Source organism: Lepidochelys olivacea (assembly GCF_965140295.1).
Source record: "Lepidochelys olivacea isolate rLepOli2 genome assembly, chromosome: 2".
NCBI classification, from domain to species: domain Eukaryota; kingdom Metazoa; phylum Chordata; order Testudines; family Cheloniidae; genus Lepidochelys; species Lepidochelys olivacea.
This window is the reverse complement of record NC_140412.1, coordinates 80,782,164-80,806,567: the sequence shown is the minus strand read 5'-3', so window position 1 is coordinate 80,806,567 and position 24,404 is coordinate 80,782,164. Positions and strand designations below refer to the sequence as shown.

General features: G+C 39.8%; 1 protein-coding gene across 5 annotated transcripts in view; it reads right to left on the bottom strand.

Annotated features, from left to right (window-relative positions):
- Positions 1-24,404, bottom strand: part of SS18 (SS18 subunit of BAF chromatin remodeling complex) — a 62,631-nt gene that overhangs the window by 26,905 nt on the left and 11,322 nt on the right. For all 5 annotated transcript variants that reach the window (XM_084620508.1, XM_084620509.1, XM_084620511.1 and 2 more), the window contains one exon: positions 12,364-12,517. In XM_084620508.1, the coding sequence (XP_084476634.1) occupies positions 12,364-12,517 (154 nt within the window). The remainder of the gene's footprint in view (positions 1-12,363; positions 12,518-24,404) is intronic.

The window sequence follows — 24,404 nt, the reverse complement described above, 5'->3', positions numbered from 1 at the left end:
CACAAGACCACACCAGGTGAACTGCTCAACTCTGTGACTCAGCAAGGCCCACCAGGACATTTAGGCCAGTATTTTTCAGGCACATGGACAGAGTATAAGATAAGGGGCAGTGGCATCATGCAATTACCTCTCTCCTCCCCCACCTACGCTGAAGGCAACAATGCTGGGAAGACAAAGACTTGAACTGAAGAGACTGGTCCCAGGCTGAGAAGGAAAGTCAGCCTGTGTATTAAGAACTATAACCTACCTGCAACATCCAGTAGGGTGAGAAAAGCTGTTTGATTCACCTCTGGTTTAGCCTAAAAGAGGCTTTAGGCTGCATGTTTACTTTTTATTTTCTTAAGGTAACTCTCTCTTACTTTTATGCCTACCATTTATAATCACTTAAAATCTATCTTTCTGTAGTTAATAAACTTATTTTAATGTTTTATCCTTACTAGGGAGCTTGTCTAAAGTGCTTGGGGAATCTGTTCAGGTTACAAAGGCTGGTGGCATGTCCATTTTCCTTTGATGAAGTGGCAAATTAATTAATAAGTTTACACTGTTCAAAAGGAGGTCTTGAGCAGTGCAAGACAGTATATTTCTGGGGTGCAAGGCTGGGGGCTTAAGAGACTAGCTGGTGTTTCCATGCATATAGATCATGAGTGGTTTGGAGAGCACTCAAATTGGCTTGACGTGCCTCTGCATGCTGGTGGCTGAGTGATAACGGCAGCTGGAGGGGTTTGCTGCTTGTCACTAGCAAAGCATTGTGAGAGACAGCCCAGGCTGGAGAGTTTAGGGGGCACAGCAGTCCTACAGTTGCAAGGAACTTGTCACAGGAAGGAAGTCTATCATACTACCAGTAGCAAAATTATGTGATGGGGCAAAGAGGCCAACACTACACAAGCTGAGTGGGGAGTGTAGAAATGATAGGTCTATTAATAGGCTACATCATGGCTAAGTAGGCGTAAAGCTTTCATTGTGAAATAGGCTGCATAAATGATATAAAACAGAAGGCAATTCTGAAATGGATCCTAAAAGAAACATGGAACTAGTGGAGCAGTATGAGGACAAAGCAATTTGGTTGTATTTTTCTGTAGGTTTGAAAAGAATCATATCAGCATTCTATATGTCTGGAGAGCCAGGTCTTGGCCAAGGAAAAACAGCTGCAATATTCAAAGTCAGAAGAAATTAAGGCATAGATAAGGATTTTAGATGAGGCAGTGGTATACACCAGAGGTTCTCAAACTGTGGTCCGTGGACCACCAGTAGTCTGCAAGCCTCCATTCAGGTGGTCTGCGGATAGTTCCCTCTAAGGTGCACGCCTGGGCGGCTGCACACAAGAAAATGAAGGGCCACCCACCTAATTAGTGAAGCCGTGCAGGCCTTGGTCCACTAATTAGGTGCCTGGACCCTGGAGAAGACACACATGTAAGGTGAGGTGGTGGCCTTGGGGGGAATGGGGGATAGGTGTGAGGGGGCAGTGGGGTAAGAAGAGGGGGAAATTTAGGACATGTAGGGCTGTGGCGACTTATAAATCCATGGTACACCCACACCTTGAATACTGCACGCAGTTCTGGTCACCCCATCTCGAAAAAGATATAATTAGAATTGGGAAAAGCACAGAAAAGGACAACAAACATGATGAAAGGTATGGAACAGCTTGAATATGAGGATATATTTAAAAGACTGGAATCGTTCAGCTTAGAAAAGAGACAACTAAGGGAGGAAATGAGTGAGGTCTATAAAATCATGAATGGCATGGAGAAAATGGAGGAGGAAGTGTTATTTACCCCCCTTCAAATAACACAAGGATGAGGGTCATCCAATGAAATTAATAGACAGCAGATTTAAAACAAATATAAGGAAGTACTTTTTCACCCAACACACGTGGAACTCAATGCCAGAGGATGTTCTGAAGGCCAAAAGTATATGTGGGCTCCAAAAAGAATTAGGTAAGTTCATGGAGGATAAATCCATCTAAGGAGCGCACCTGGGCGGCTGCATACAAGAGAATGAACGGCCACTCACCCAATTAGTGAAGCCATGCAGGCGTGGCTCCACTAATTAGGTGCCTGGGCCCTGGAGAAGATGAACATGTAAGGTGAGGTGGTGGCCGTGGGGGGAACAGGGGATAGGTGGGAGGGGGCAGTGGGGTGAGAAGAGGGAGTGGGGGGAATTTGGGATGTGCAGGGCTGCGGCGGTCAGAGAAAAAGGTGACTCTCCCCAGTTCTAGGGCTGCGGCTGCTGGGGAAAGATGGCCTTCCTTCCCAGCCTCAGCTCTGTGGCGGGGGAAGATACCCCCCTCCTTCCCAGCTCCAGCTCGGGGGCTGCTGCAGCAGGGGAGAGGGGGAGAGACCCCGCCCTGCTCCTTCCCAGCACCAGCTTGGGGGCTGCCACAGTGGGGGAAGAGAGGACACATCCATTGCGTTAGAAAGATAAGACTAATGATATGAGTTGTGTCCTTTTATTTGTAGAACAAAAAAAAGTTAACTATTAGTAAGGTTTTTTCTATATAGCGCTTTTATCCAAAGCGCTTTACAATAGTTAGCTAACGGTACAAATAACATTTGGAAAGATCATTAAGTGGTCCGCCGAGACCCTCAGCAATTTTCAAGTGGTCCGCGAAAAAGAAAGTTTGATAGCCACTGTTATACACAGCTTACAGAGGCAGTTATTGGAGGATTTGCAAACAACAAGTTGTATTAGAAAAAAATGAAGGTCAAGAATCATACACAAACAAAAAAGCCAAACGGGAAGAAAACTCATCCTTGAGGTGAGCTTGTTGCCTGGTTGGTTGGGGGTTTTTGTGTGCTTGCTTGATTGCCATGTGCCTGCTTGATTGAAGTTTTATAGTGTGTTCTGTTTGGGGGAGCTCTGTGCTGAGCCAAGCGGCCTGCTAGCCTAGGCAAGGCTGAAAGCTTCCTAACAAAGCTCTAGCCTGCTCTCCTTTGATCCCTAATCCCTTAAGGATCCCTTGACAAGGGGGCCAGGGATAACTGAGGGAGAACAGGAGTTTAAAAAGCCAGCTCCTATATGACCAGAGGAGCTAGCAAACAGGGGAGTTTAGAGAGGGAGCATGAGAGCCAGATACACTTAATGACCATTCTCTAAACTTAAGCCAATAAACGTCCCCCTCAAAAAAACAAAAACCAACCAACCAAAAACCTCTGCAAGAGTAAAAATAATGCAGACAGATGTCCAGCAGCAAAGTAGAGGCTATTCTGTTTACTGCACTGAATGCAGCATGTATAATTACCTGCCTTGTGGGCAGGGGGTATATGTGTGCACGCAGTGCAAGTAACTCATGGTCCTCAGACACGAAATACAAGACCTTGAGATCACAGTGGCTGAATTGGAGGAGCTACGGGAGACAGAAAGGTATATAGCCAAAACTTTCTGGGACAAGGTAGTGTGATCCCACCCCCACTCTGACAGCCTCTGTGCTGTTGAGAAGGATGAAATTCTCAACAAAGGAGAGCATCAAGCTGGAGCAGAGGGAAACAAACCTATAGTTGGGACCCTCCTTCCAGATGGAGTCATGATATCCTATTGCACAGAGGCTACCTCTCCAGAGGAGGGAATCCCTGTTTTTTGGAAGAGACAGGTAATAGTAATGGGGGATTTAATTATTAGAAATATTGATAGCTGGGTTTGTGATCACTGGGAGAACCACACGGTAAATTACCTGACAAGTGCGAAGGCTGAAGACCTCTTGAGACCTCTATACAGATTTGTGTGCAGTGCTGGGAAAGACCAGGTGGTTGTGATACATATAGGTACCAAAGACATAGGGGAAAGTAGGAAAGAGGTCCTGGAGACCAAATTTAGACTGCTAGGAAAGACATTAAAGTCCAGGATTTCCATGGTAGCATTCTTTGAAATGCACCAGTTCCACGCACAGGGCCAGTTAGACAGGCAGAACTGCAGGGTCTCAATGTATGGATGAGACATGGTGTTGGGGGGAGGGACATAGGAACTGGGGCATCTTTTTGGAACAAAGAATGATATTAAGGAAGGATGGGCTCCACTTAAAACAAAACCATAGTGCTAGCTGGTAAAATGAAAAGGTCATGGAGGAGTTTTAAACTAAAGGCTAGGAGAAAGCCGACAGCCACAGAGGACAACACAGTTCAGACAGACACATCCCATGGGGGAGGATTTATTAAAGTGGATACACTCTGTATCCTAGTAAAGAGGGGAGGATAGAAGGTGATAAAGTACATGTAGGAACTGAAGAAAAACAGTCAAACAAAGGAGAGTCCCATTCAATTACATCATAGGAAAGAAGAGAACTAAATACTGACAAATTTTATAAGTGCTTGTATACAAATGCTAGAAGTCTAATTACTAAGATGGGTGAACTTGAGAGTCTAATATTAAATGAGGATACTGATATAACAGGCATCACAGCAACATGGTGGAACAATGATAATCAACACAAGGGTACAAAACATATAGGAATGACAGAATAGGTCATGCTAGTGAAGGAGTGGCACAATATGTGAAAGAAAGCAAAAATCAATATTGGAAAAATATCTTAAATGAACCAAACAGTACCACAGAATCTCTTTGGATTGAAATTCCATGCTTGAAAATGAGAGTATAGAGTAGGAATATACTACTGATCACCTGACCAGGATGGTGTCACTGCTTGTGAAATACTTAGGGAGAGTGGAGAGGCTATAAAAATAAAAAACCCAATAATCATGGGGGATTTAACTATCCCCATATTAACTGGGTACATGTCACCTGAGGACTGGATGCAAAGATAAAATTTCTAGACACCATTAATGACTGCTTCTTGGAGAAGCTAGCCCTGGGACCCACAAAGGGAGAGGCAAGTCTTGATTTAGTCCTAAACAGTGTGGATACCAAATCAATGATTTTTTTTTAAAAATTGCAAAAGAATCAGATTTTTTTTTAATTTAAATTGGATTTTTTTGATAAAATGCTTTTTGAGGAAAAAACCTATCTAAAGGTAGTGTGACAAAGTTCCTCCTCTACCTTGGTGGGTCTTGCGCTTATTGGCAGATTTGCTCACCTTGGAGCTTCACAGCAGCCCTCAGCTTAGCAGTTTTTCTGAACCCACAGTCCAGGTTGACTCCTCCTATGTCTGACCAGGAGTTGGGAGGATTTGGGGGTAACCCGGGCCCGCCCTCTATTCCGGGTTCCAGCCCAGGGCCCTGTGGAATGCAGCTGTCTAGAGTGCCTCCTGGAACAGCTGTGTCACAGCTACAACTCCCTGGGCTACTTCTCCATGGCCTCCTCCCAACATAGGACCTTCCTCTTGGTGTCTGATAATGCTTGTACACCTCAGTCCTCCAACAGTCCATGTTCTCACTCTCAGCTCCTAGTGCCTCTTGCTCCCAGCTCCTCACACACACACCACAAACTGAAGTGAGCTCCTTTTTAAAACCCAGGTGCCCTGATTAGCCTGCCTTAATTGATTCTAGCAGCTTCTTGATTGGCTGCAGGTGTTCTAATCAGCCTGTCTTAATTGTCTCCAGAACGTTCCTGATTGTTCTGGAACCTTCCCTGTTACCTTACCCAGGGAAAAGGGACCTACTTAACCTGGGGCTAATATATCTGCCTTCTATTACTCTCCTGTAGCCATCTGGCCCGATCCAGTCACAGTAGTTTTCATTAAGATACATTATAGCTCAAAGATATCTCATCATGGAATAGGAATTATAAATTCTAATTCTATAATATGAGACAATATAGTCATGTAATGTTCAAGAAAAGTTTTGTAAATGAGTTCCAATAGTTCATGGATTAGAGACCCAATCTTATGGGGTTCCAGGGGCTTCTGTATAGATTATTTAGGTTAATCTTTCTATCTACCCAATGGGACTCAGTGCTCAGTCTAGAAGATATCATCAGAGATGTTCAATTTTGCAGTTCTCAAACTGTGGATTTGTGTCTCCAAAGATAACATGCTTGTTAACAGCAAAAATGTTTTTAAATATATAAATAATATACAGAGGAGAGAAATAACAGACCTCAATCCTATTGTTCCTCTGCAAATTTGTGTACACAGAATCAAACCCTTACCTCTCTCTAAAAGTACAAAAAGTTTCAAAAAGTTCAATGACTAGCAGATTGTTGGGGGCGGAACAGATCTGGACAAGGAGAAGAAGTCTGGAGATAAATGTGAGAAGGGAGGGACAGGCAGTAGAAACAAAAGTGAAACTGCTTGAGCAGCATATTCCAGAAGTCTTGAGGTCTTTCTGAGTGTAACCTTCATTGATTTGAGATCTACCGAACCATTCTCTCACTGGAAGGGAAAACCTATAATGGCAGCAGGCCGTGAAAGAGACCCAGTTTGGGAATATTTTAATGAAGTTCCTCTACCTGTGGGTAAAACAGGCATGTGTGCAAAATGCAAACAGTGCAACAAAGAAATGCAAGGCCTGGTCACCCGAATGAAACAACAACAAGAGAAGCTGCATTCAACGTGATGAAAGGAACATGTCTGAACATGCAGGATCTTCAGGTTGGTAAACTTCTTTATTTCATACTTCTTTCTTAAGGAGTGCCTGTCTTCCTTCTGGACTATTCTTGAATTTTCATATTTGAGCAAAAAATATAGTTGTTACTCTATGGTACTATGATTTAAGATGCAGTTGTGATAAAAAATAAATAGCTGAAATAGGTAGATCTTTTTACAATTTCACCTTTAAAGTAGTACTGAGTGTCAGTGAATGCAAGGAGAATGCTAAATGAGAGTATGGTAATAATAATTAAATAACTGCATTGACTTATTTTGTTTAGGAGAATCCATCCTCAACATACGGGATTCTGAAGACTATCCACCTTCAAGATCACCATCATTTTCTATAGTTTCAGAGTTATCTGCCAATGATAGTGTTTCAGTCACATCATATATGTCACATAGATATACTGTGGCTATCACCTGTGGCAAAAAGAAGAAAAAAAAACGCCATCATCCAGAAACAACCATAGATATGTTTGTGATAAGAATCTGCAGATTACAAAAACAGGTAATTGATGAAAAAATTGCCGTTTGTTTATGAAACAAACTCTCCTTTTCCATACGATTGAGAACCCACACTTCATTAACATGGTTCAGTCATTAAGACCCAGATACAATCCACCCAACAGAGCAGATGTCGCAGGCAAACTGCTGGATAAAGTGTATGAAAGAGAAATTGAGCAGTGTGCAAAAGGTCTAGAGGGTGAAATTGTTAACCTGAATCTTGATGTGTGGAGCAATGTCCACAATGATCCTGGTGTATGTGCTTGTGTGACAACAGAAGAGAGGAATGTCTTTACAATTGATACATCAGGAATGCACACACAGCAGAATACTTACAAGTAGTAGTAGTAAAAGCTATAACAAACTGTGAAAAAAAATTCAAATGTATAGTACACAGCTTGGTCACAGACTATGCTGCAAACGTATCCAAGATGAGAAGAAATTTAGAAGAGAGTCCCACGCTAATAACATACGGTTGCAGTACTCATTTGATGCACTTCCTAGGCAAAGACTTCAGTGTTCCAGAAACAAAGGCTAATACTGTTGAAATTGCAAAATACTTCCATAACCACCACTTTGCAGCAGCTGCTCTGAAAAAAGTGGGAGGAACCAAGTAAACTCTCCCACAAGACATGCGATGGAACTCAGTAGTGGACTGTTTTGAGCACTACATCAAGAACTAGCCTAATCTGATGAGAGTTTGTGAACAAAATTGTGAAAAAACAGATGGCACTGTCACAGTCAAAGTTCTTAACATTAGGCTTAAGAGAAATGTTGAACACATGCTGAGTACCCTAAAGCCTATTTCTGTAGCCTTGAACAAAATGCAGGGAAATAGCTGTTTTATTGCTGACGCTGTTGAAATTTGGAAGGAACTCAGTGAGATCTTAAAAAGAGAAATATGCAATGAGAGAGTTAAATTACAAGCATTTAAAAAATGAATGGGACAAGCACCGTCTCCAGATCATTTTCTTGCATATATTCTCAATACTCAGTACCAGGGTCAAACCTTAACTGCTGAAGAAAAGGAGTTGGCTATGACAAGGACATCCAGCCATCATCCCTCCATAATGCCAACCATAATAAACTTCAGAGCTAAGGGTGAACCATTCAAGAAATATATGTTTGCTGATGATGTTTCAAAGAAAGTCACACCAGTGAACTGGTGCAAGTCACTTAAGCACTTGGATTCAGAGACTGCTGAAGTGATAATCTCACTTTATATCAGCAGGAGCTTCTTCTGTCGGTATAGAAAGAATATTTTCTTCCTTTGAACTAATTCATTCCAAATTGAGAAACTGTTTGGGACCTGAAAAAGCAGGAAAACTTGTTTTTCTTTTCCAAATTATGAACAAACAGGAATATGAAGGTGAAGACGACTGAATTAGCTGCAGAAGCCAATATTTTAAGTTTCTCATGTTGACCTGGCTGACACAGTCGATTTAATTTTTTTTTTTAATATTTCATTTAACTATTTTAGTTAAAAACAATTTTAACAAAAACAAACCTGATATTAAAAAACTTGAATGTTTAACTAAATTCAAAAATTCATATGCTTGTTTTGTTAAAATATGTTTGCTGTTGAAGAAAAAAATCCAAAATACATAACGTTGTTTTACTTAAATAAAACAATTTAAATGTCTGTCTGGTGATGTTCTCCTCCTGATACAGCATGGCAAGAAAATCCTCCAAATATTAATGATTAACCTGTTCAATTGGAGATAGTTCACTGCCCAATGACTTCATAAATATCTGCTTCAATTACCTTTGGTAAATGAAATAACCAAACAATCATTCATTTTCTGATATAGCTATAAAACTAATCTGAAAACTTTTCAAAATAAATCACTTTAAAAATGTATAGTGTGTACCTTCTAAAAATGAAACCTACATCCATCTCTGAGTTGTGAAGAATATGTATTAACCTTATAACAACCAACAAGAATGCACTTTTATGTAGAAATCCATGATTAAATCGAGTCTTCCTGACTAGTGATTTAAATCATGATTTAAATCAATTTAAATCAAATCCACCCTGGTCCTAAGTGGCACACAGGATCTGGTCCAAGAGGTGAATATAGCTCAACCGCTTAGTAATAGTGAACATAATGTAACTAAATTTAACATCCTTGGGGCACTGGATACCAAAGAAACCCACCACAGTAGCATTTAATTTCAAAAATGTAATCTATATAAAAATGGGGAGGCTAGTTAAACGGAAATTAAAAGGAACAGTCACAAGAATGAAATGCTTGCAAGCTGCATGGAAACTACTTAAAACACCTAAACAAAGGTTCAAACAATATGTATACCCCAAATAAAAAAACCCAGTAAGAGGGCCAAAAAAAATGCCACCTTGGCTAAACAGTAGAATAAAAAGAGGTGATTAGTGACAAAAGGGCATCTTTATAAACAGGAAGGCCCATTTGCAAGACTGGTCAATATGATCATTATCACCTGTTGCTTATCAATACAGTCTGCCAAATTTTCTCAGACCGTAACATGGTCATCCATGCTTTTGTGAGATACAGGCTCAACTCGTGTAACTTCTTCAAACTGGTCTTCCATGAGACTGGATCCAGAGAAAGTTGGTTATGACCGCCTTCTGTGATCACAGGACAACAGTGCCAGTTTGTCAAATAATACAATTAAGGGCCTCTATAGTAAATAAAGCCTTTTGTTATCTAGGTCACAAGTTTCTGAGCAATCATCTTTTGCCTGATTTCCTTGGTCAGCAGTTATGATAATCAGGGAATTGGTCTACAGGAAGCCCTTTGGTTTGTTCAGCACTGACCATCGTTGGGCAGGTCTTTTTCTAACACAGGACCCTGGCTGTGGAAGACCTTTCCAATAGTAGGCCTTCCTGAATCCATAAGTTGGTGTTTTAAGGGCATTAATTCTATTTACTTCAGGTAGGTCTATTCTTGATCATTTTCCCCACAGCTCCCTTGGTTTTGCATGTTATTAAATGTGTACTGTATTTGGACTAATTATGTCTTCTTATATTTTTAAAATTTTGGTTTTGGCTTCTATTACAAAGTGTTTATTGGGATCTGTGACAGTTCAAACCAGGGTACTGCGATAGGCTCTGCTGGACTGATTGAGGAGCGAGACCTGAGATAGGGCTGCAGATCGAGGGACCTTACAGAGGGCACTGAGATAGGCCCCTGTTGGACTTCTATCCCAGAAGGGGTTTGGGTGTTTTGTTCTTTGTGTTTTGTTGTTACTGTGTTTTGGGTTTTGTTGTTTTTTTTTTTATAATCTCACATAAAGACAATGTGACTTGGCCAGAGGTCTGAGTCACTGAAGACCCACCACAAACAGTGCAGGCATTAGTACCGAGACAGGGGAGCTCATGAAAGGTGAGTGTGACCTCATTACAGGTACTTATTCTGAGATATCTAAATATATAAACACATACACAAAATAAAATAACTGACTGCAAGCATATATTTCAATTACTAAAGGTCTGAATATAGGGAACCTTCCAGAGTCTTTCAAAAAAACGAAATTTGCTACATTTCAAAGTTGTACATTTAATATGATTTTTTCCCCTTCTTTCTCCAAGGTGTAGGAAAAGATATACAATGGATTCAGTGTCAACCCCAATATCAGAAAATGACCCATCGTAAACTGTCTCTGTTTACCTTCACATTCTCAATCTTAAACAGAGAGGAGAAGGAGCAGATAGATGTATATTTTAAAAAAAGAATACGTTGTGGTAGAGGGTAAATTAAACTTGGTTAGTAACCATATTTAAATATTCTCTCCATTTGGAGAATACCCAAACAAAATTTATTTACCTTTCACATATTTTCATAAGAACTCTTTTTGTAGTCTACCTAACTGACAAAAGATGTACCTTTTTAAGCACATTAACTTTCTCCCCCTTCGTTCTGCAGTGAAGTGTCAATGCTCACATTGTGACAATGATCTTTTCCAAGGAAACAGATTACTATCATAAACACAATATTATGACTTTACTAGAGGCTCAAGAGACAGAATTGTGAAGGACAATGCCATTTTCAATGTGAGCAGATGGAAGCTAGGAGAGGCAGGAAACTCCCCACTGAGAATCCCTTGGTTCCATGTAGGAAGTGAACATCATCATTTTTGACGAAGCAAAAGAGATCTCTTCCGCCAAATGCAGCCTGTGCTACAAATAGATGATTTAACTAAATTCTGCTCCACCCATATGACACGCCACTAAAGGACTGCTTCTCCCTCTCTAGAGGCTAGCCAGCCACTTTTCTCAAAAAGAAATCTAATCACTATCCGATCATTTGAAACCTAGAGTTGAGGGGAAGCTAGGGACTTGTTAGTCTGATAGGAGCTGGAGCAATCACAAGATTTTTACCCTCATGTTTTAAATTCTATTCAATTTATTTATATATCTGTAGAGTTTATCCATGTGCTTGTTTGAGAGGGGTGAGTCTACAGGGAACCTTTGACAGCAGCTTCCTTTCTCTGGAAGGATCATCATCTTAGAGCTTTGGTCTGAAGAGCTCACTTGTACCCACTGTGGGGAGAACTGAACAAAAGAAATCCTGGGAATGTAGTTTTTAAGTTAAAAGCTAAACTATGAGAAACAGGCACTAAGACTTTATGAGACTAAATTCTGGGACGCTGATTCCCTATTAAGAAGTAAGCTTTTCCACAACTCTCTCCATTCTGATCTTACTGCTAACAGGAGCACTTATCTCTGTAGCCAGGACCAGGGCAGTCTGGAATTTTACCATCTTATTTCATTGCTTTGTTTTTCTACTTCTTGAGTACAGACTTTTTGTTTGTTTGGGGTTTTTTTTGCAATTAAATGACTTTAAATTCACATCTGAAACAATAATCTTCAAGGAATTTCTTCACAAATTCCTTAATATTCAGTGTCTTCAATAATAAATGGAATATAGAAAATTAGTGGAAATTAGATTATTTTCTATAAAGTGCTCTATTTGTAAAGCTTACCCCAGTTTGAAGCATTCTCTCTAAGTTATATTTACTTTATTACTCTCTCGTTATTTAGCTGTGATGATTTTAGAGTCTCTCCTTTATGGAAGGATTTGTATTTCTTCAGCCACAGGCCAATAGCTTTCCCCAATAAGCCTTCTAAAGCCAACTGTAGGGCACGGTTTCAGACAGACTAAATTTAGCCAGTTCTGTTCATCAGAGGAATGCTGTATGTCAGCTACATCAAAGCCCAAGGGCAGCCTGATAAACACTGAATACAGGTCACGTAGCTCTGTAGCTAACAAACTCTAAGAGAGCTTGTACTCGGGGGCATTCAAAGCAGTTTTGTCATCAACAATCTAGTATCCCTTGAGCCCCCATGTCGTTTCAGTTGCTAAGCAACACTGGTGTTAATGTCTTAGAGGAGAAAAACTTACCAGGCATCTGGCCGTTCATCTGGCTCTGCATGTGTGGTGCAGGAGGGCCCCCACCTACCATACCATCTGAAGACATGTTGTGAGAACGTGGAGGTGGGGGAGGGCCACTCTGACTCATCCCTCCTGGACCCATAGGCATATTCTGTGTGGGTGGCTGAAAGGAGACAGTTTAGTCAAACAAGAGAAGCATTTAGTCTGACAAAAATATTATATGTACATATGGTACAACAGTTGCCTATATTGTTAAGTGGGGTATGAAGGAAAGCATTGTGAAAAGCATTTCTTGTCTCTTCTGATACATTTAACTCCTCTTAATATTAATTTTAGTAAAACATTTAATATTTTACATAATGTATTACATTAATTTTGCATAATGTATTAGACACACAGCATCTTTCAGCATGGCTATTAAATAAAATACAAATCAATGCTTCATTAAAAAAATTATTTCAGAACAGTTTAAGATTGCTTAAAAAAAAAATTAACCCCCTACCCATCCACCCCAAAAAAGAGCATTTTAAAGAACCACCCCTTTATATCTGCTCTTTCAAAGCAACATTTGTGTGGTATAAAAATAAACATTCTATGATCTTCTCTCACCAACAGTTCCTGGTGCATCCACTGCTGCTAACAGTCTTTGCACCAGTAAAAAAGTAGTTACAAAAAGAAAGAACCCCTAAATGCTGAAAGCATGCCAAAAATCTGCACTATTACAGAGGAGAACTGTGACTGTTAGAAGGTCTGAGATCCCTTCTTTTCTATCCCCCTGAAGGTTCATAATTTTGTGCTGAACACCCCCTACAGGCTGGAAGCACATTAGTGCTGCTCTCCAAAGGTCCAGAGACAGCTGCCTAGAAAGGATGTTTATGGCAAATTTCCTAATGAAATTGTGAGGAAAATAGCTGAATAACCTTGAGAGTTCAAAGAGGGAAAGCAAGAAAAACAATATACATGAGCAGGAATTTACCACTGGATTTCTACTCAGAAGGATGTATGGGGGTACAGAAACTGCTGCTAGCTAGCTTCACTGTCCCATGCAACCCTCAGGAGACAATACTAGCCCCTTTGCACACCTCAGCCAAATGCTTTCTGTGGGATAAAAATGCTCTCTACTATGAGAGAGCTAAGATTCTCTCATCTGGGGCTCCTCAGACAACCACCACGATACCCCATGCAGGTGACCATGCTCCGGAGCATCCTCTCCTGTGACACATATGTGGTTATTTTGCCAGATTCCCTTTTACAGAAAAAGATAAGATGACCAATGGGTGACCTCCTGTGGGTTAATTCCCCTGCAGCCCTGTCCTTCCCTTCACTATGTCTATTCATTGGGGGTTCAGAAGAAGATAAAGCTGGAAGTGACCACTGTCTTAAAAAAATGGATGTAAGTAGCCACCCCTCATTTTTCAGAGGAGAGGGCATTTAGTTTCTTGACAATTTCTTTAGGAAGTCTGCTAAAATTCTTCTTTCTGGTCAGCTGTCTCTACACCCTTGGTGGCCAGCACCAATGTACTTCCAGTAAGCAAGAGGAAGAAAAAAGCAGTGAAGGAGATGGCTTCCCTACTAAAACCCTTCTCCATCCTCTATCATGACAAAGAACTTATCTCTCACTGCAGCAAAAACAGCAGGAAATGGAGGGGGTAAAGAGTGGAAGGCAGCTACCATTCTACAGCAGAACCTCAGGGTTACAAATACTAGAGTTACAAACTGACCAGTCAACCACACACCTCATTTGGAACTGGAAGAACACAATCAGGCAGCAGCAGCAACCAAAAAAAGCAAGTACAGCACAGTTAAATGTATACTATTAAAATCAAAAGGGAAAGCAGCATTTTTCTTCTGCATAGTAAAGTTTCCAAGCTGTATTAAGTCAATGTTCAGTTGTAAACTTTTGAAAGAACAACCATAATGTTTTGTTCTGAGTTACGAACATTTTAGAGTTATGAACAATCTCCATTCCCGAGCTGTTTGTAACGCTGAGGTTCTACTGTACTTGATCTTCCTCCTCTGTTAAAGGAGAGGGAGGAGGTCCAACTCTTGCTTCCTTCTACTTCAAGAGGCTGATCCTTCCTCACTAGGGTTGTGGGACTCTTTTTGAATTGAGCAAACTAGCTCAAAAATATCTGTAAATAGACACAAGCTAAGAAAACTCAAGATTTTATTTCTCATTTTATTTTAGGTGGATTGCTTTTTTGGAATATGTGGAGTACCAATATAGGGTCAATGGCATATCATAATACAGGCAGAATTCTCTCAGGGCAGAGGCCAAAGAACCACACAAGTTGGGAAGAACTAACAATCTATGTCATTTTTTTTCTTGTTAACACTTTCCCAGATAAAGATTAACTTTGCTAATGATTTACAGTTGGATTTAGAAAGATTGAGAAAAGGTTAATGTTTACACAGCACTTTCACGATGAAGACGATCATCAAGTTTCAGCTGTAATTAAGAGTGAAGTGGTGAAATCCTTGTGGCGGTATTTGCAATAAAGCTAAAATACAACAATAGCCAAAGAGGTTTGCATACCCCTAAGCAAGAAAAAAAACTAACAGGAAGTCAAGGGGGAAAAAATATGGCTAAATCACACAGTTCCCAAGGCTATCTGAGCCAAACAGGGACAATACTCCAGAAAATGGAAATCCTACTTTAGTGAAGCTAACAGAAAAGATCATAAACACAGACAGCTTAAAATGTAAGATATAAACTAGAATGGTTAGGAGAGAATTTGAGCAAATAATCAAGGACACAAAAACGTAAATTATATTTGAAACAGGACTAACTGTGAATTAGTGGGTCCACTGAGAGTTACCAGGAAGTTAAGGGATCAATTAAGGAAAATAAAGACATGGCTTCTCTGCAAACTGATTTCTTTGCAAAGTCTCTATCATAAAAGACACTGGGGAAAATGCACCTCAGGCCCATTATTTTCAAAAGAAAACAATAAGATACTGTCAGAAACGGAGTTGCCAGGAGGAGGTGCTAGAGAAAAATTGCTAAATTAAAGTGCAATACCAGAACTAGATGACACTCATCCAACAGTTCCGAAGACAGTTAAGAATAAAGTGTCAAAGTTGTTAACATAAGCAACCTCTCATTACAGTAAACTACTCTGTCAGAGGACTGAAGGGTAACAAATGTTATGCCTATCCTCAAAAAAGGCAGTGTAGCTGATCTAGGAATTACAGACCAGTGAGCTTTATATATAATATCAGGTAAACTGACTGAAATAATTAAAAACTGAATTATAAAACACCGAGATGGACACAGGATAAGGACAAATTAGTACAGCTTCTAAAGAGGGAAATCATGTCTATCTAATCTATTAGAAATCTCTGAATGTGTCAATAAAAAAAGTGAATAAAGGAGAACTAACTGACTCAGCTTATTTAGAATTTCAAAAAGCCTTCGCAATGTCCCTCATAAGGGTCTACTGAGGAAACTAAGTAGTGCTGATGTGCATGCTGTCATGGATCAGAAGTTGGTTAAGAGAACAGAAATATTTAATAAATTTAAACATGGAAAAAGGCTACTAATGTGATGCACCAAGGTTCTGTAGAAGAACTGGTGTTTCATATATTTATTAATGTACTGAAAAAGTAGGCACATAGCTGACAATTTGCAGATGATACAAAATATTTACATTATTCAACTCCAGAGAGGACTGTGAGAAAGGAATAAGCAATATGATGGCAGATTAAGTTCAATATTGATAAAAATAAGATAAACGTACATTGGAAGGAATGATTTGAACAACTCATAAATATTGCAGGGTTCTAACTTTCCTGTAACTACTAACAAAAAAGACCTGGATATCACTGTAGATAGCACATTGAAAAAGCTCAAAATGCAGAGGCAATCATAAAACAAGAAAAGAAAAATGTTCAGTGTATGAAGAATGGGATAAGAAAATATAATGCCATTATATTTATAAATGATCAGTTCAGTACCATGTTCAGTTTTGGTCACCCCATCCCAAAAAGATAAAAGAGAAACAGAAGCACTTCAGAGACAGGCATCAGATGATTAGAGACCTGGACAGTCTTTCATATAAGAGGTTGAAAAGACTGATACTCTATTTGTCTCCTCTCAAAAATTAACACGGGGATATGATAGCAATACAACCTCATGAATGGTATAGAGCAGTTAAATTAGGAACTCCAATTTACCCTTTCACAGCAAAAAACAAGGGGACTTTCAATGAAACCGAATGGAAACAAATATATAACTGATAAGAGGAAATTCCTTTTTATACAACACACAAACTGACCAAGGAATTCACTGACAAAGTTTTAGGAACAAGATGTAAGTAGGATTCAAATAATTACATATGTATATGGACAATGATAACACACAGTTACATTAGACGGGATATAAACCCTCATACTGCAGGGCATAAGTCAACCACTCATTGATGGGGATTAGAAAGAAATTCCCCCTACATATATAATTATCCACTATGGTGTTTCTAGCACCTTCCTCTGGAGCATCTGGCACTGGCCACTATCAGAGGAAGGATACTGAATTAGATGGACTACTGGTTTGACCTAATATAGCAAACTCCACGTTCCTATACGTGATACTACAAATAGTGGGACCTTATTCAACAGGTAGCCCATCACTTTCCAGCCTGCTTCAGTAATAATTTAACCAGCCAACAGATTAATAGAATTATAGAATTGTTGGACTGGAAGGGACCTCAAAAGATCATATAGTCCAGTCCCATGCATTCATGGCAGAACTAAGTATTATCTAGAGACCATCCCTGAGAGAGGTGTTTGTCTAACCTGCTCTTTAAAATCTCCAGTGGAGATTCCACAACATCACTGAGCAATTTATTCCAGTGCATAACCACCCTGACAGTTAGGAATTTTTTCCTAATGGCCAACCTAAGTGGCCCTTTCTGCAATTTAAGCCCATAGCTTCTTGTCCTAGCCTCAGAAGTTAAGGAGAATAATTTTTCTCCCTCCTCCTTGTAATAACCTTTATGTACTTGAAAACTGTTATCATGTTCTCTTTGTCTTCTCTTCTCCAGACTAAACAAACCCAGTTTTTTCAATCTTCCCTCATAGGTCACGTTTTCTAGACCTTTAATAATTTTTTTTGCTCTTCTCTGGAATTTCTCCACCTCTTTCCTGAAATGTGGTACCCAGAACTGGACACAATACTCCAGCTGAGGTGTAATCAGCATGGAGTAGAGCAGAAGAATTACTTCTCTTGTCTTCCAATACTCCTGCTAATACATCTCAGAATGATGTTTGCTCTTGTTGCAACATTGTTTACTACTGACTCATATTTAGCTTGTCATCCACTATGACCCCCGGATCTCTTTCTGCAGTACTCCTTCCTAGAAAGTCATTTATTTTTGTATGTGTGCAACTGACTGTTCCTTCCTTCTATTAAGTATTAAACCTTTTTGCTTAATATTAAGCTATAACGTTCTGTTTTTTAAAACCAGATGAAATCTAGATCAATGACCTCAATATTTCTTTCATAAATTAGATCAACCATAAGCATCATGACCACTTCGAGTAAGAGACACTAAAACACCAAACAGAAAGAACTTAAATACAAACTGACTTCATATTACTGAAAGGCTAAAACATTAAACATCTTCCAAGTTAAATTTTTTCTTTGAAAAGCAGACTGGCCCCAATGTGATGCCCAGTCAATCTAATACTTAGTGTAGAAGATCAGATCTGGAGAGAATAAGGATGAAGGCTGGTTGGCATGGAAGGATTTTTTCAGGATTAAATGCAGAAGGGAATTAGAGTCCATGTTGATTTTTTTTCCAGTTAGAAACTGGAATCTATTAAATTATATAATAACAGTAAATTAGGGAAGCCAAAAGTCATTCTGAGCTGTGCACTCACGCCAACAGTCATGCAGCACTTTTCAAAGTTGTAGTGAGGTTTTCTTCAGGGTTTTAATACAGGACAGAAGCAAAGCAGCAAACAAATGCAAGTCTGGAATTTTCTACTACAACCCTGACTCATATCAATCAAAATTACTATAGCCTTCCTGCTGTCAGTAAAGGACAAAATACTTGTTTGCAGAGTATTGACAAAGTTAAACAGGACTGAGATATAAGACCAAGTATAGCAGAAACTCTGGAAGCGTTAAAACATGTAGGAGAGGAAGTAAGCATTGGTAAATCCTGCTAAAACACTTTACTGCTAATCGGTAGGGAATGCAAAAGCATATTTTAAAGTATGCTTTGGAAACCTTGTTTTTCCTGTAATCATTTTAGGGTTTATTATTATTGTTTGATATGCAATGTAAACAAATGTTCCCCCACCCTCCTATGGGCAGAAGAGAAATGGAACTAAATCAGGATTTAATAATGTGTGTTCAGGTCTCTGAAGCACAATTCTCTGTAATATAAGATTTCCCATCCTATGAACTACCCTAACCTGCAGTCTATTGCTAATATCGCAGCCTCTGTCTATTCTATTGATAGGTGGCAATGGCATCTGCAGAGCACTTACTGAGGTGAGAGAGTGGGAAATAAGATAACAAAAGGGCTGAACTTCTGAGATTTAAATAAGCAAAAATGTGAAAAATGTAAATATAGTTATGTTTATTCTGCTACTTTCAAAGAAAAACAGCGGAAGTGTTAGGAAAAAAAACAGCATCCATTTTTTCAGAATGTGATTTTTTTTTCCCCATATAAAAAAGTATGTGTGACCACATGTAGCTGCGAAAATAAAGTTTAATTACAAGTGTAATTTATCATCACACTGCTGCTGATAATCTTACTGAAATGCGATATTAGTGGCAAGTAAGTCCAAAGGAATGACTACCACTTTCCAGCCTGATTTTATATTAATACTTTTAATATTAAAAGAGAACTTTGATTTAAATATTTGGATAGAATGTTCAACATGTACACAGTAAAATATTTCATCATTAAAATCAGCTGACCAACCAGAAGAACTGTATTAGAATACTTTTAATGTTTGTAGCGCAACCAGTTCTGCTGTAAAAAACAATACGAAATCAGGATAACAACTGGTTTATGATTATATTTTAAGCGCTAATCTGCTGTTAGATGCAGCTCTTATGAATAAAATGTATACAGGATATTTAAACTTCCTTTAAGGCAATTCTATTGCTACAGACAATAAGTGAACTTAAGGCACACTTGAGATTCAGAGCTGGATGGGTATATAGGGTACTGTGAAAAATGGGTGGATCACTTTCTTTTTAAAAAACTGATCTTGTCCACCTAGAATAAACCTGTTTTTAAAAAGGCTTTCTTCAAGACCCATGTAACCTTAGAACAGGTACCTTCTGCTCTCCAACTGTGTAGTTCCTTCTTCTTGGGGTATCAAGGAGACTATTGCTCAGGTTAAGGCCTGGTCTATGCATGTTTTGTTCAGCATGGGGCTGATGGTCAGTTGTTTGGGGGGAAAGCATGTGGATGTTCAAAAAAAAAAAAAAAAAAAAAATCAAATCCCATCCCTAACCAAAGCAGCTTTGCCACTAAAAGTCCTACTGTAGAGGCAGTTATACCAGCAAAGAAGCTGTTGAGCCAGTACAACTCATTTCTTTGAGGGAACTGGCATAAGCTATAACAAAAAATGTTCTTTCACTAGTGTATGATGCTACTCCCCTGGGAGGGTTTGCTTGTGTAGATATACTGGCATACCTCTTATAGCGTACGTAAGGTCTAAGATAGCCGCAGAAATAGATTTATTATAGAAATGTTTTGATGGTATTGTGCAGGACTCCGTGATTACTAATGAAGAATTTGACATCACATAGGCCAGAGCACGAAGACAAGATTTAAGAGAGTGGTTTAGAATCTTAGTGATTAGAGAAAACAAGGGTCTCTGAAGCAGAATGGACAAACTGGTGAATACTGGGTGTCCACGGTACTCCTGAGCTAACTCATAGGCTGGATGATGAAGGTTTGAGTTTTTAGAAACACAGCAGGCCCAATTCTCCACTTTATACCAGTGTAACTACACTAGTACCAAAAGAGACATACCAGCATAAAACTGGTATAGCACAGCAGATAATCAGGCACGAAATGGTAAAATGAGGGGCCCACTAAACTCAGTTTACAGCAGTGGTCTCCAGCTTTAAGAATAAGATCACTTTTTGAATTTAAGTGCAACCCAGGGTCTACCTCAAAGAAAATGTAGAAATAACCATAATCACACAAACCCAAACACCCTTGTCCCACCCATTCTCAGGCTCTGCTTTGCTCCCTCCATCCCTCTCCCTCTGTCACTTGCTCTCCCCCACTCTCACTCACTTTCACCATTCTGGTGCAGGGGGTTGGGGTGCGGGCTCTGGGATAGGGCTGAGGGGTTCAGGTGCAAGAGGGGGTTCAGGGTGCAGGCTCTGGGAGAGAGTTTGGGTGCAGGAGGGGGCTCAGGACTGGGGAGGGGGTTAGGGTGGAGGCTCTGGGAGGGGGCTCAGGGCTGGGACAGGGGGTTGCGGTGCAGGAGGGTTCCGGGTACGGGTTCTGGCTGGGCACCGCTTACCTCAGGCACCTCCCGGGCGGCGACACAGTGGGGCTAAGGTAGCTCCCTGCCTGCCCGGGCCCCACGCTGCTCCCAGAAGCATCCGGTACATCCAGCAGCGGCTCCTGGGGGAGTGAGGGGCAGGCGGCTCTGGGTGCTGCTCCCGTCTGCAGGCACCGTCCCTACAGCTCCATTGACCAAGGTTCCCTGTTTTCGGCCAATGGGAGCTGTGAAGGTAGTGCCTGAAGGCAAGGGCAGCACGCAGAGACACCCTGCCCCCTTCTCCCCCCGAGCCACAGGGGGACATGCCAGCCACTTCCAGGAGCGGTGCGGGGCCGGGGCAGGCAGGGAGCCTGCCTTAGCCCTGCTCTGCCGCCACACTGTTAACAGCCAATCTCCCAGTTTGACTGCAGGAGGGTTAGCAACTCTACGCGATTGACTGGTTGACTATGGAGCATGTGACGATCTCAGTCTACCGGTTGGTGACCACTGCTTTATAGGAATCTTTAATCTTGCCTAGAGGCTTCCTGTTTTTGTTTTTTAAAGTCTTTCAAAAGTCCTTTACTGCTCATAGATTCATTTTTTGTCTTGACATGACAGAAGTTTTGCTGTTTGCTGGGATTAACAGCTGAAGTATTCTCCCTCCGCACTCAGCCAAAGGAATCTGACCATCTGTTTGTAATGGAATAGTGCTCTTTTGGAAAACATACCCAAATCATACACTTAAATATGAAGTCATATTTAACTATAGTTTTTGACCCTACAAAGAGTGTAAATAAGTCATACAGCATCAGAAACATGAAATATATGGAAAAATTACTAAAGGTTATCTCCTGCTGCTTTTAGACCAGGATCAGCTAGCCATTGCAAACACACTGGTCCCTCACCAGGATTTAATACAATTGGACCATAGGCTGCTGCTCTGATGATTAAAGGATATAGCTAGCAGTTCCAGTCGTATCTAGACACAAGTCAGTATTAACAATGAGCAATTGTGTGTCATAAACAAAAGACTTGAAATGTGGTAATCCACCTGGAGAGATCCTGGCTATCATGCTGTGCAAAATAAATACAAGTGCTCTTGATGAGATCCCTTCTAAACACATGGGGAATTCAAATTCAGTCTCTGCTCTTACAAAATGCTTGCATTACTACAGCAGCACCTTGAATGTGCCAGAATTATCATCCTCTACCTTATCAAGATAAATTTGACTGCTAAGAAGAGATAGTCTGTATAAAGAGGCTTACCCCTAAGTTTCCCTGCTCACTGGGAGCTTTGAGTGAAGAATCTGAGCATCATACATGGTTTAATCCTTCCTCAGGTCTCAGGGAAAGCTAACTGACTTCTTAATTAGCATTATATGGATAATTATACAGCATCAACAGATATACAACATGATGCTTGATTACTGAAATATCCTCCAAGAAAGGCTGCTCCCTCACTTGCTTGTTCAGAATACATCAGGAACACTACTTTGTTTGGAGCTATCCTGATATTTTGCCCATTCTCCTTTTTTAACACCATCTGTTGCTAAATAGCAGCATCTAACTTGGCACTGTGGGTTTTTAAAGCATTTACACAATATTGGTACTTCTATGTTTAAGAACTGCTCCTTGGACTTTGTACTGATGCAAGTACATTCACCCACCACCATCCATCATAGTAATACATAGGTACATTGAAACCCCTTTCCTTACTTTTTCATAATACGACCTCATGTTTTGTGCAGGTTATATTTTATGAATGTTACTGTTATATATCATTTGTTTCATTTTATTATCCAGCGTTCTTCCTACTGAGTTATTGCATTCCCTCTAGTAAATTTTTTTTAAAAGTGTAAAAGGTTATTTACACTGCTCTTAGAAAAGCTTTCTAACAGAGACAGAGAGAGTTAATAAAAACACCTATTGGAAATTGTGGCCTGTCTTCTGACTCAACAGTGAATACCCAGGGAGAGAAGCCATGAACCACACCATTACCCCCTTTGTTCTCAGCTATTTGTAAGCTGAATGAACGGGGTAGAACCAGTGAATTTTATGACTTCTTAAAGTATTTTATAAAAAGCTGATAGCCTCTGGTATAGTGTTGCTTTGGCAGAAGCTAACATACCTTATCCATTTCTGTTTTTAAACCATACATATCAACATCTACCCTCCTATAATCAAGACTGCTAGTCACAGCACAGACACAAACCCAATGAAATTTATGCTATACTACCTAGAATATTATCAGACCTTACTAGCTAGGTAGGGTCAGATCTGGTTATTGCTTATTTAAGGTTGCGTTTTTAAAACTATATTTCAGGTTTTGTTCCTTAACTGATTAGATCTTTACAACTCAATACAATTATTAGAATCTAATAGTTTACTAACTGTAGTCTTCTTTTCAGAATCCTAACATGCTCTTTATAAAGCAGTAGTCTTAAAACTACAACTTGACTAGTATGTGCAAGTTAAACAATTTCCACATTCAATTTAAATACAGAATTTTCAGTGAGCAGAATTTTATTCATCCCATTCTGTCCTAAAATGTTGGAGTCCTGCTATGTATGGATACATTTTATGCAAAAAGTTGGTATATTTAAATTTCAGATGAAGCACCTCCTAGAGATGCCTGAGATCCTTCTGCCTGAAGAAGAACTATATGAATATAAGATTGCATTATATTAACACTTGCTTTTAGAACCAAAGCATTCTTGCCTATGAAAGGACTACATACATATCTGACTGCCACAGCTTTTTATCCAATATAACAATCATTAATTTGAGCTGAGAAACTTTAACAGTTTATAGAGGTGCTATTTGTAGCCTTAGTAGTTTCTCCTCTTGAAGAAGTTATGTTAGAAGCAACTGGTATTTCAGTGACTGCTGTTGCGGTCTAGATTTTTGGACAAAGAAAACCACCACTCTACATTCAAAAAGCCTTTTGCACTTATATAACAGCAGTGATTCTGTACTGCTGTTCTTTCATAAGCAGAATTCCATATTTGATTAAGTTTCATGCATGAAATGATTACACATCACATCCTCCAAAAATGTGTTAGCTTCAGGAGTCAAGTTACTCATGCTTCCACAACACACATCTTTTTCTTAGGGTTTTATTAAAGCTCTTTCCACCATGTGATATGGGATGAGGAAGATAAAAACCTTGAAACTAACTAAAATCCATTTCTTGCCACTTTAGAAATTCAAATACCTTCTATTTGAGGAAAGGTGTCACTCCAAATGCAGAATATATAGTTTATCTTCTACTTCATTAAAGGGACTGATGTTATGGCAGTTTTAAAACTGGGCAGGTGCACGCTGCTTTGGTAAGTATGCAATGAAGTGAAATTCCCTGAATAGAAGAGGAAAGGGGCAATGACTACGTGTGCTAGGAACTCTGGCTCTGTGTTCTACTTTCCAGATTGTCTACAAACAATTAGGGAAAGGGCTGCACCTAAAAGTTTGAGAAAAAAGAAGGAGCAGAAGAAGAGTTCCATTAATTTTTTTCAAGGAGCTGAACAGTCAGATTTTGACAAAGACAAGAAGTTTGTTTTTTTGTAAACTCTCTACCCCCGTGGTCTCCA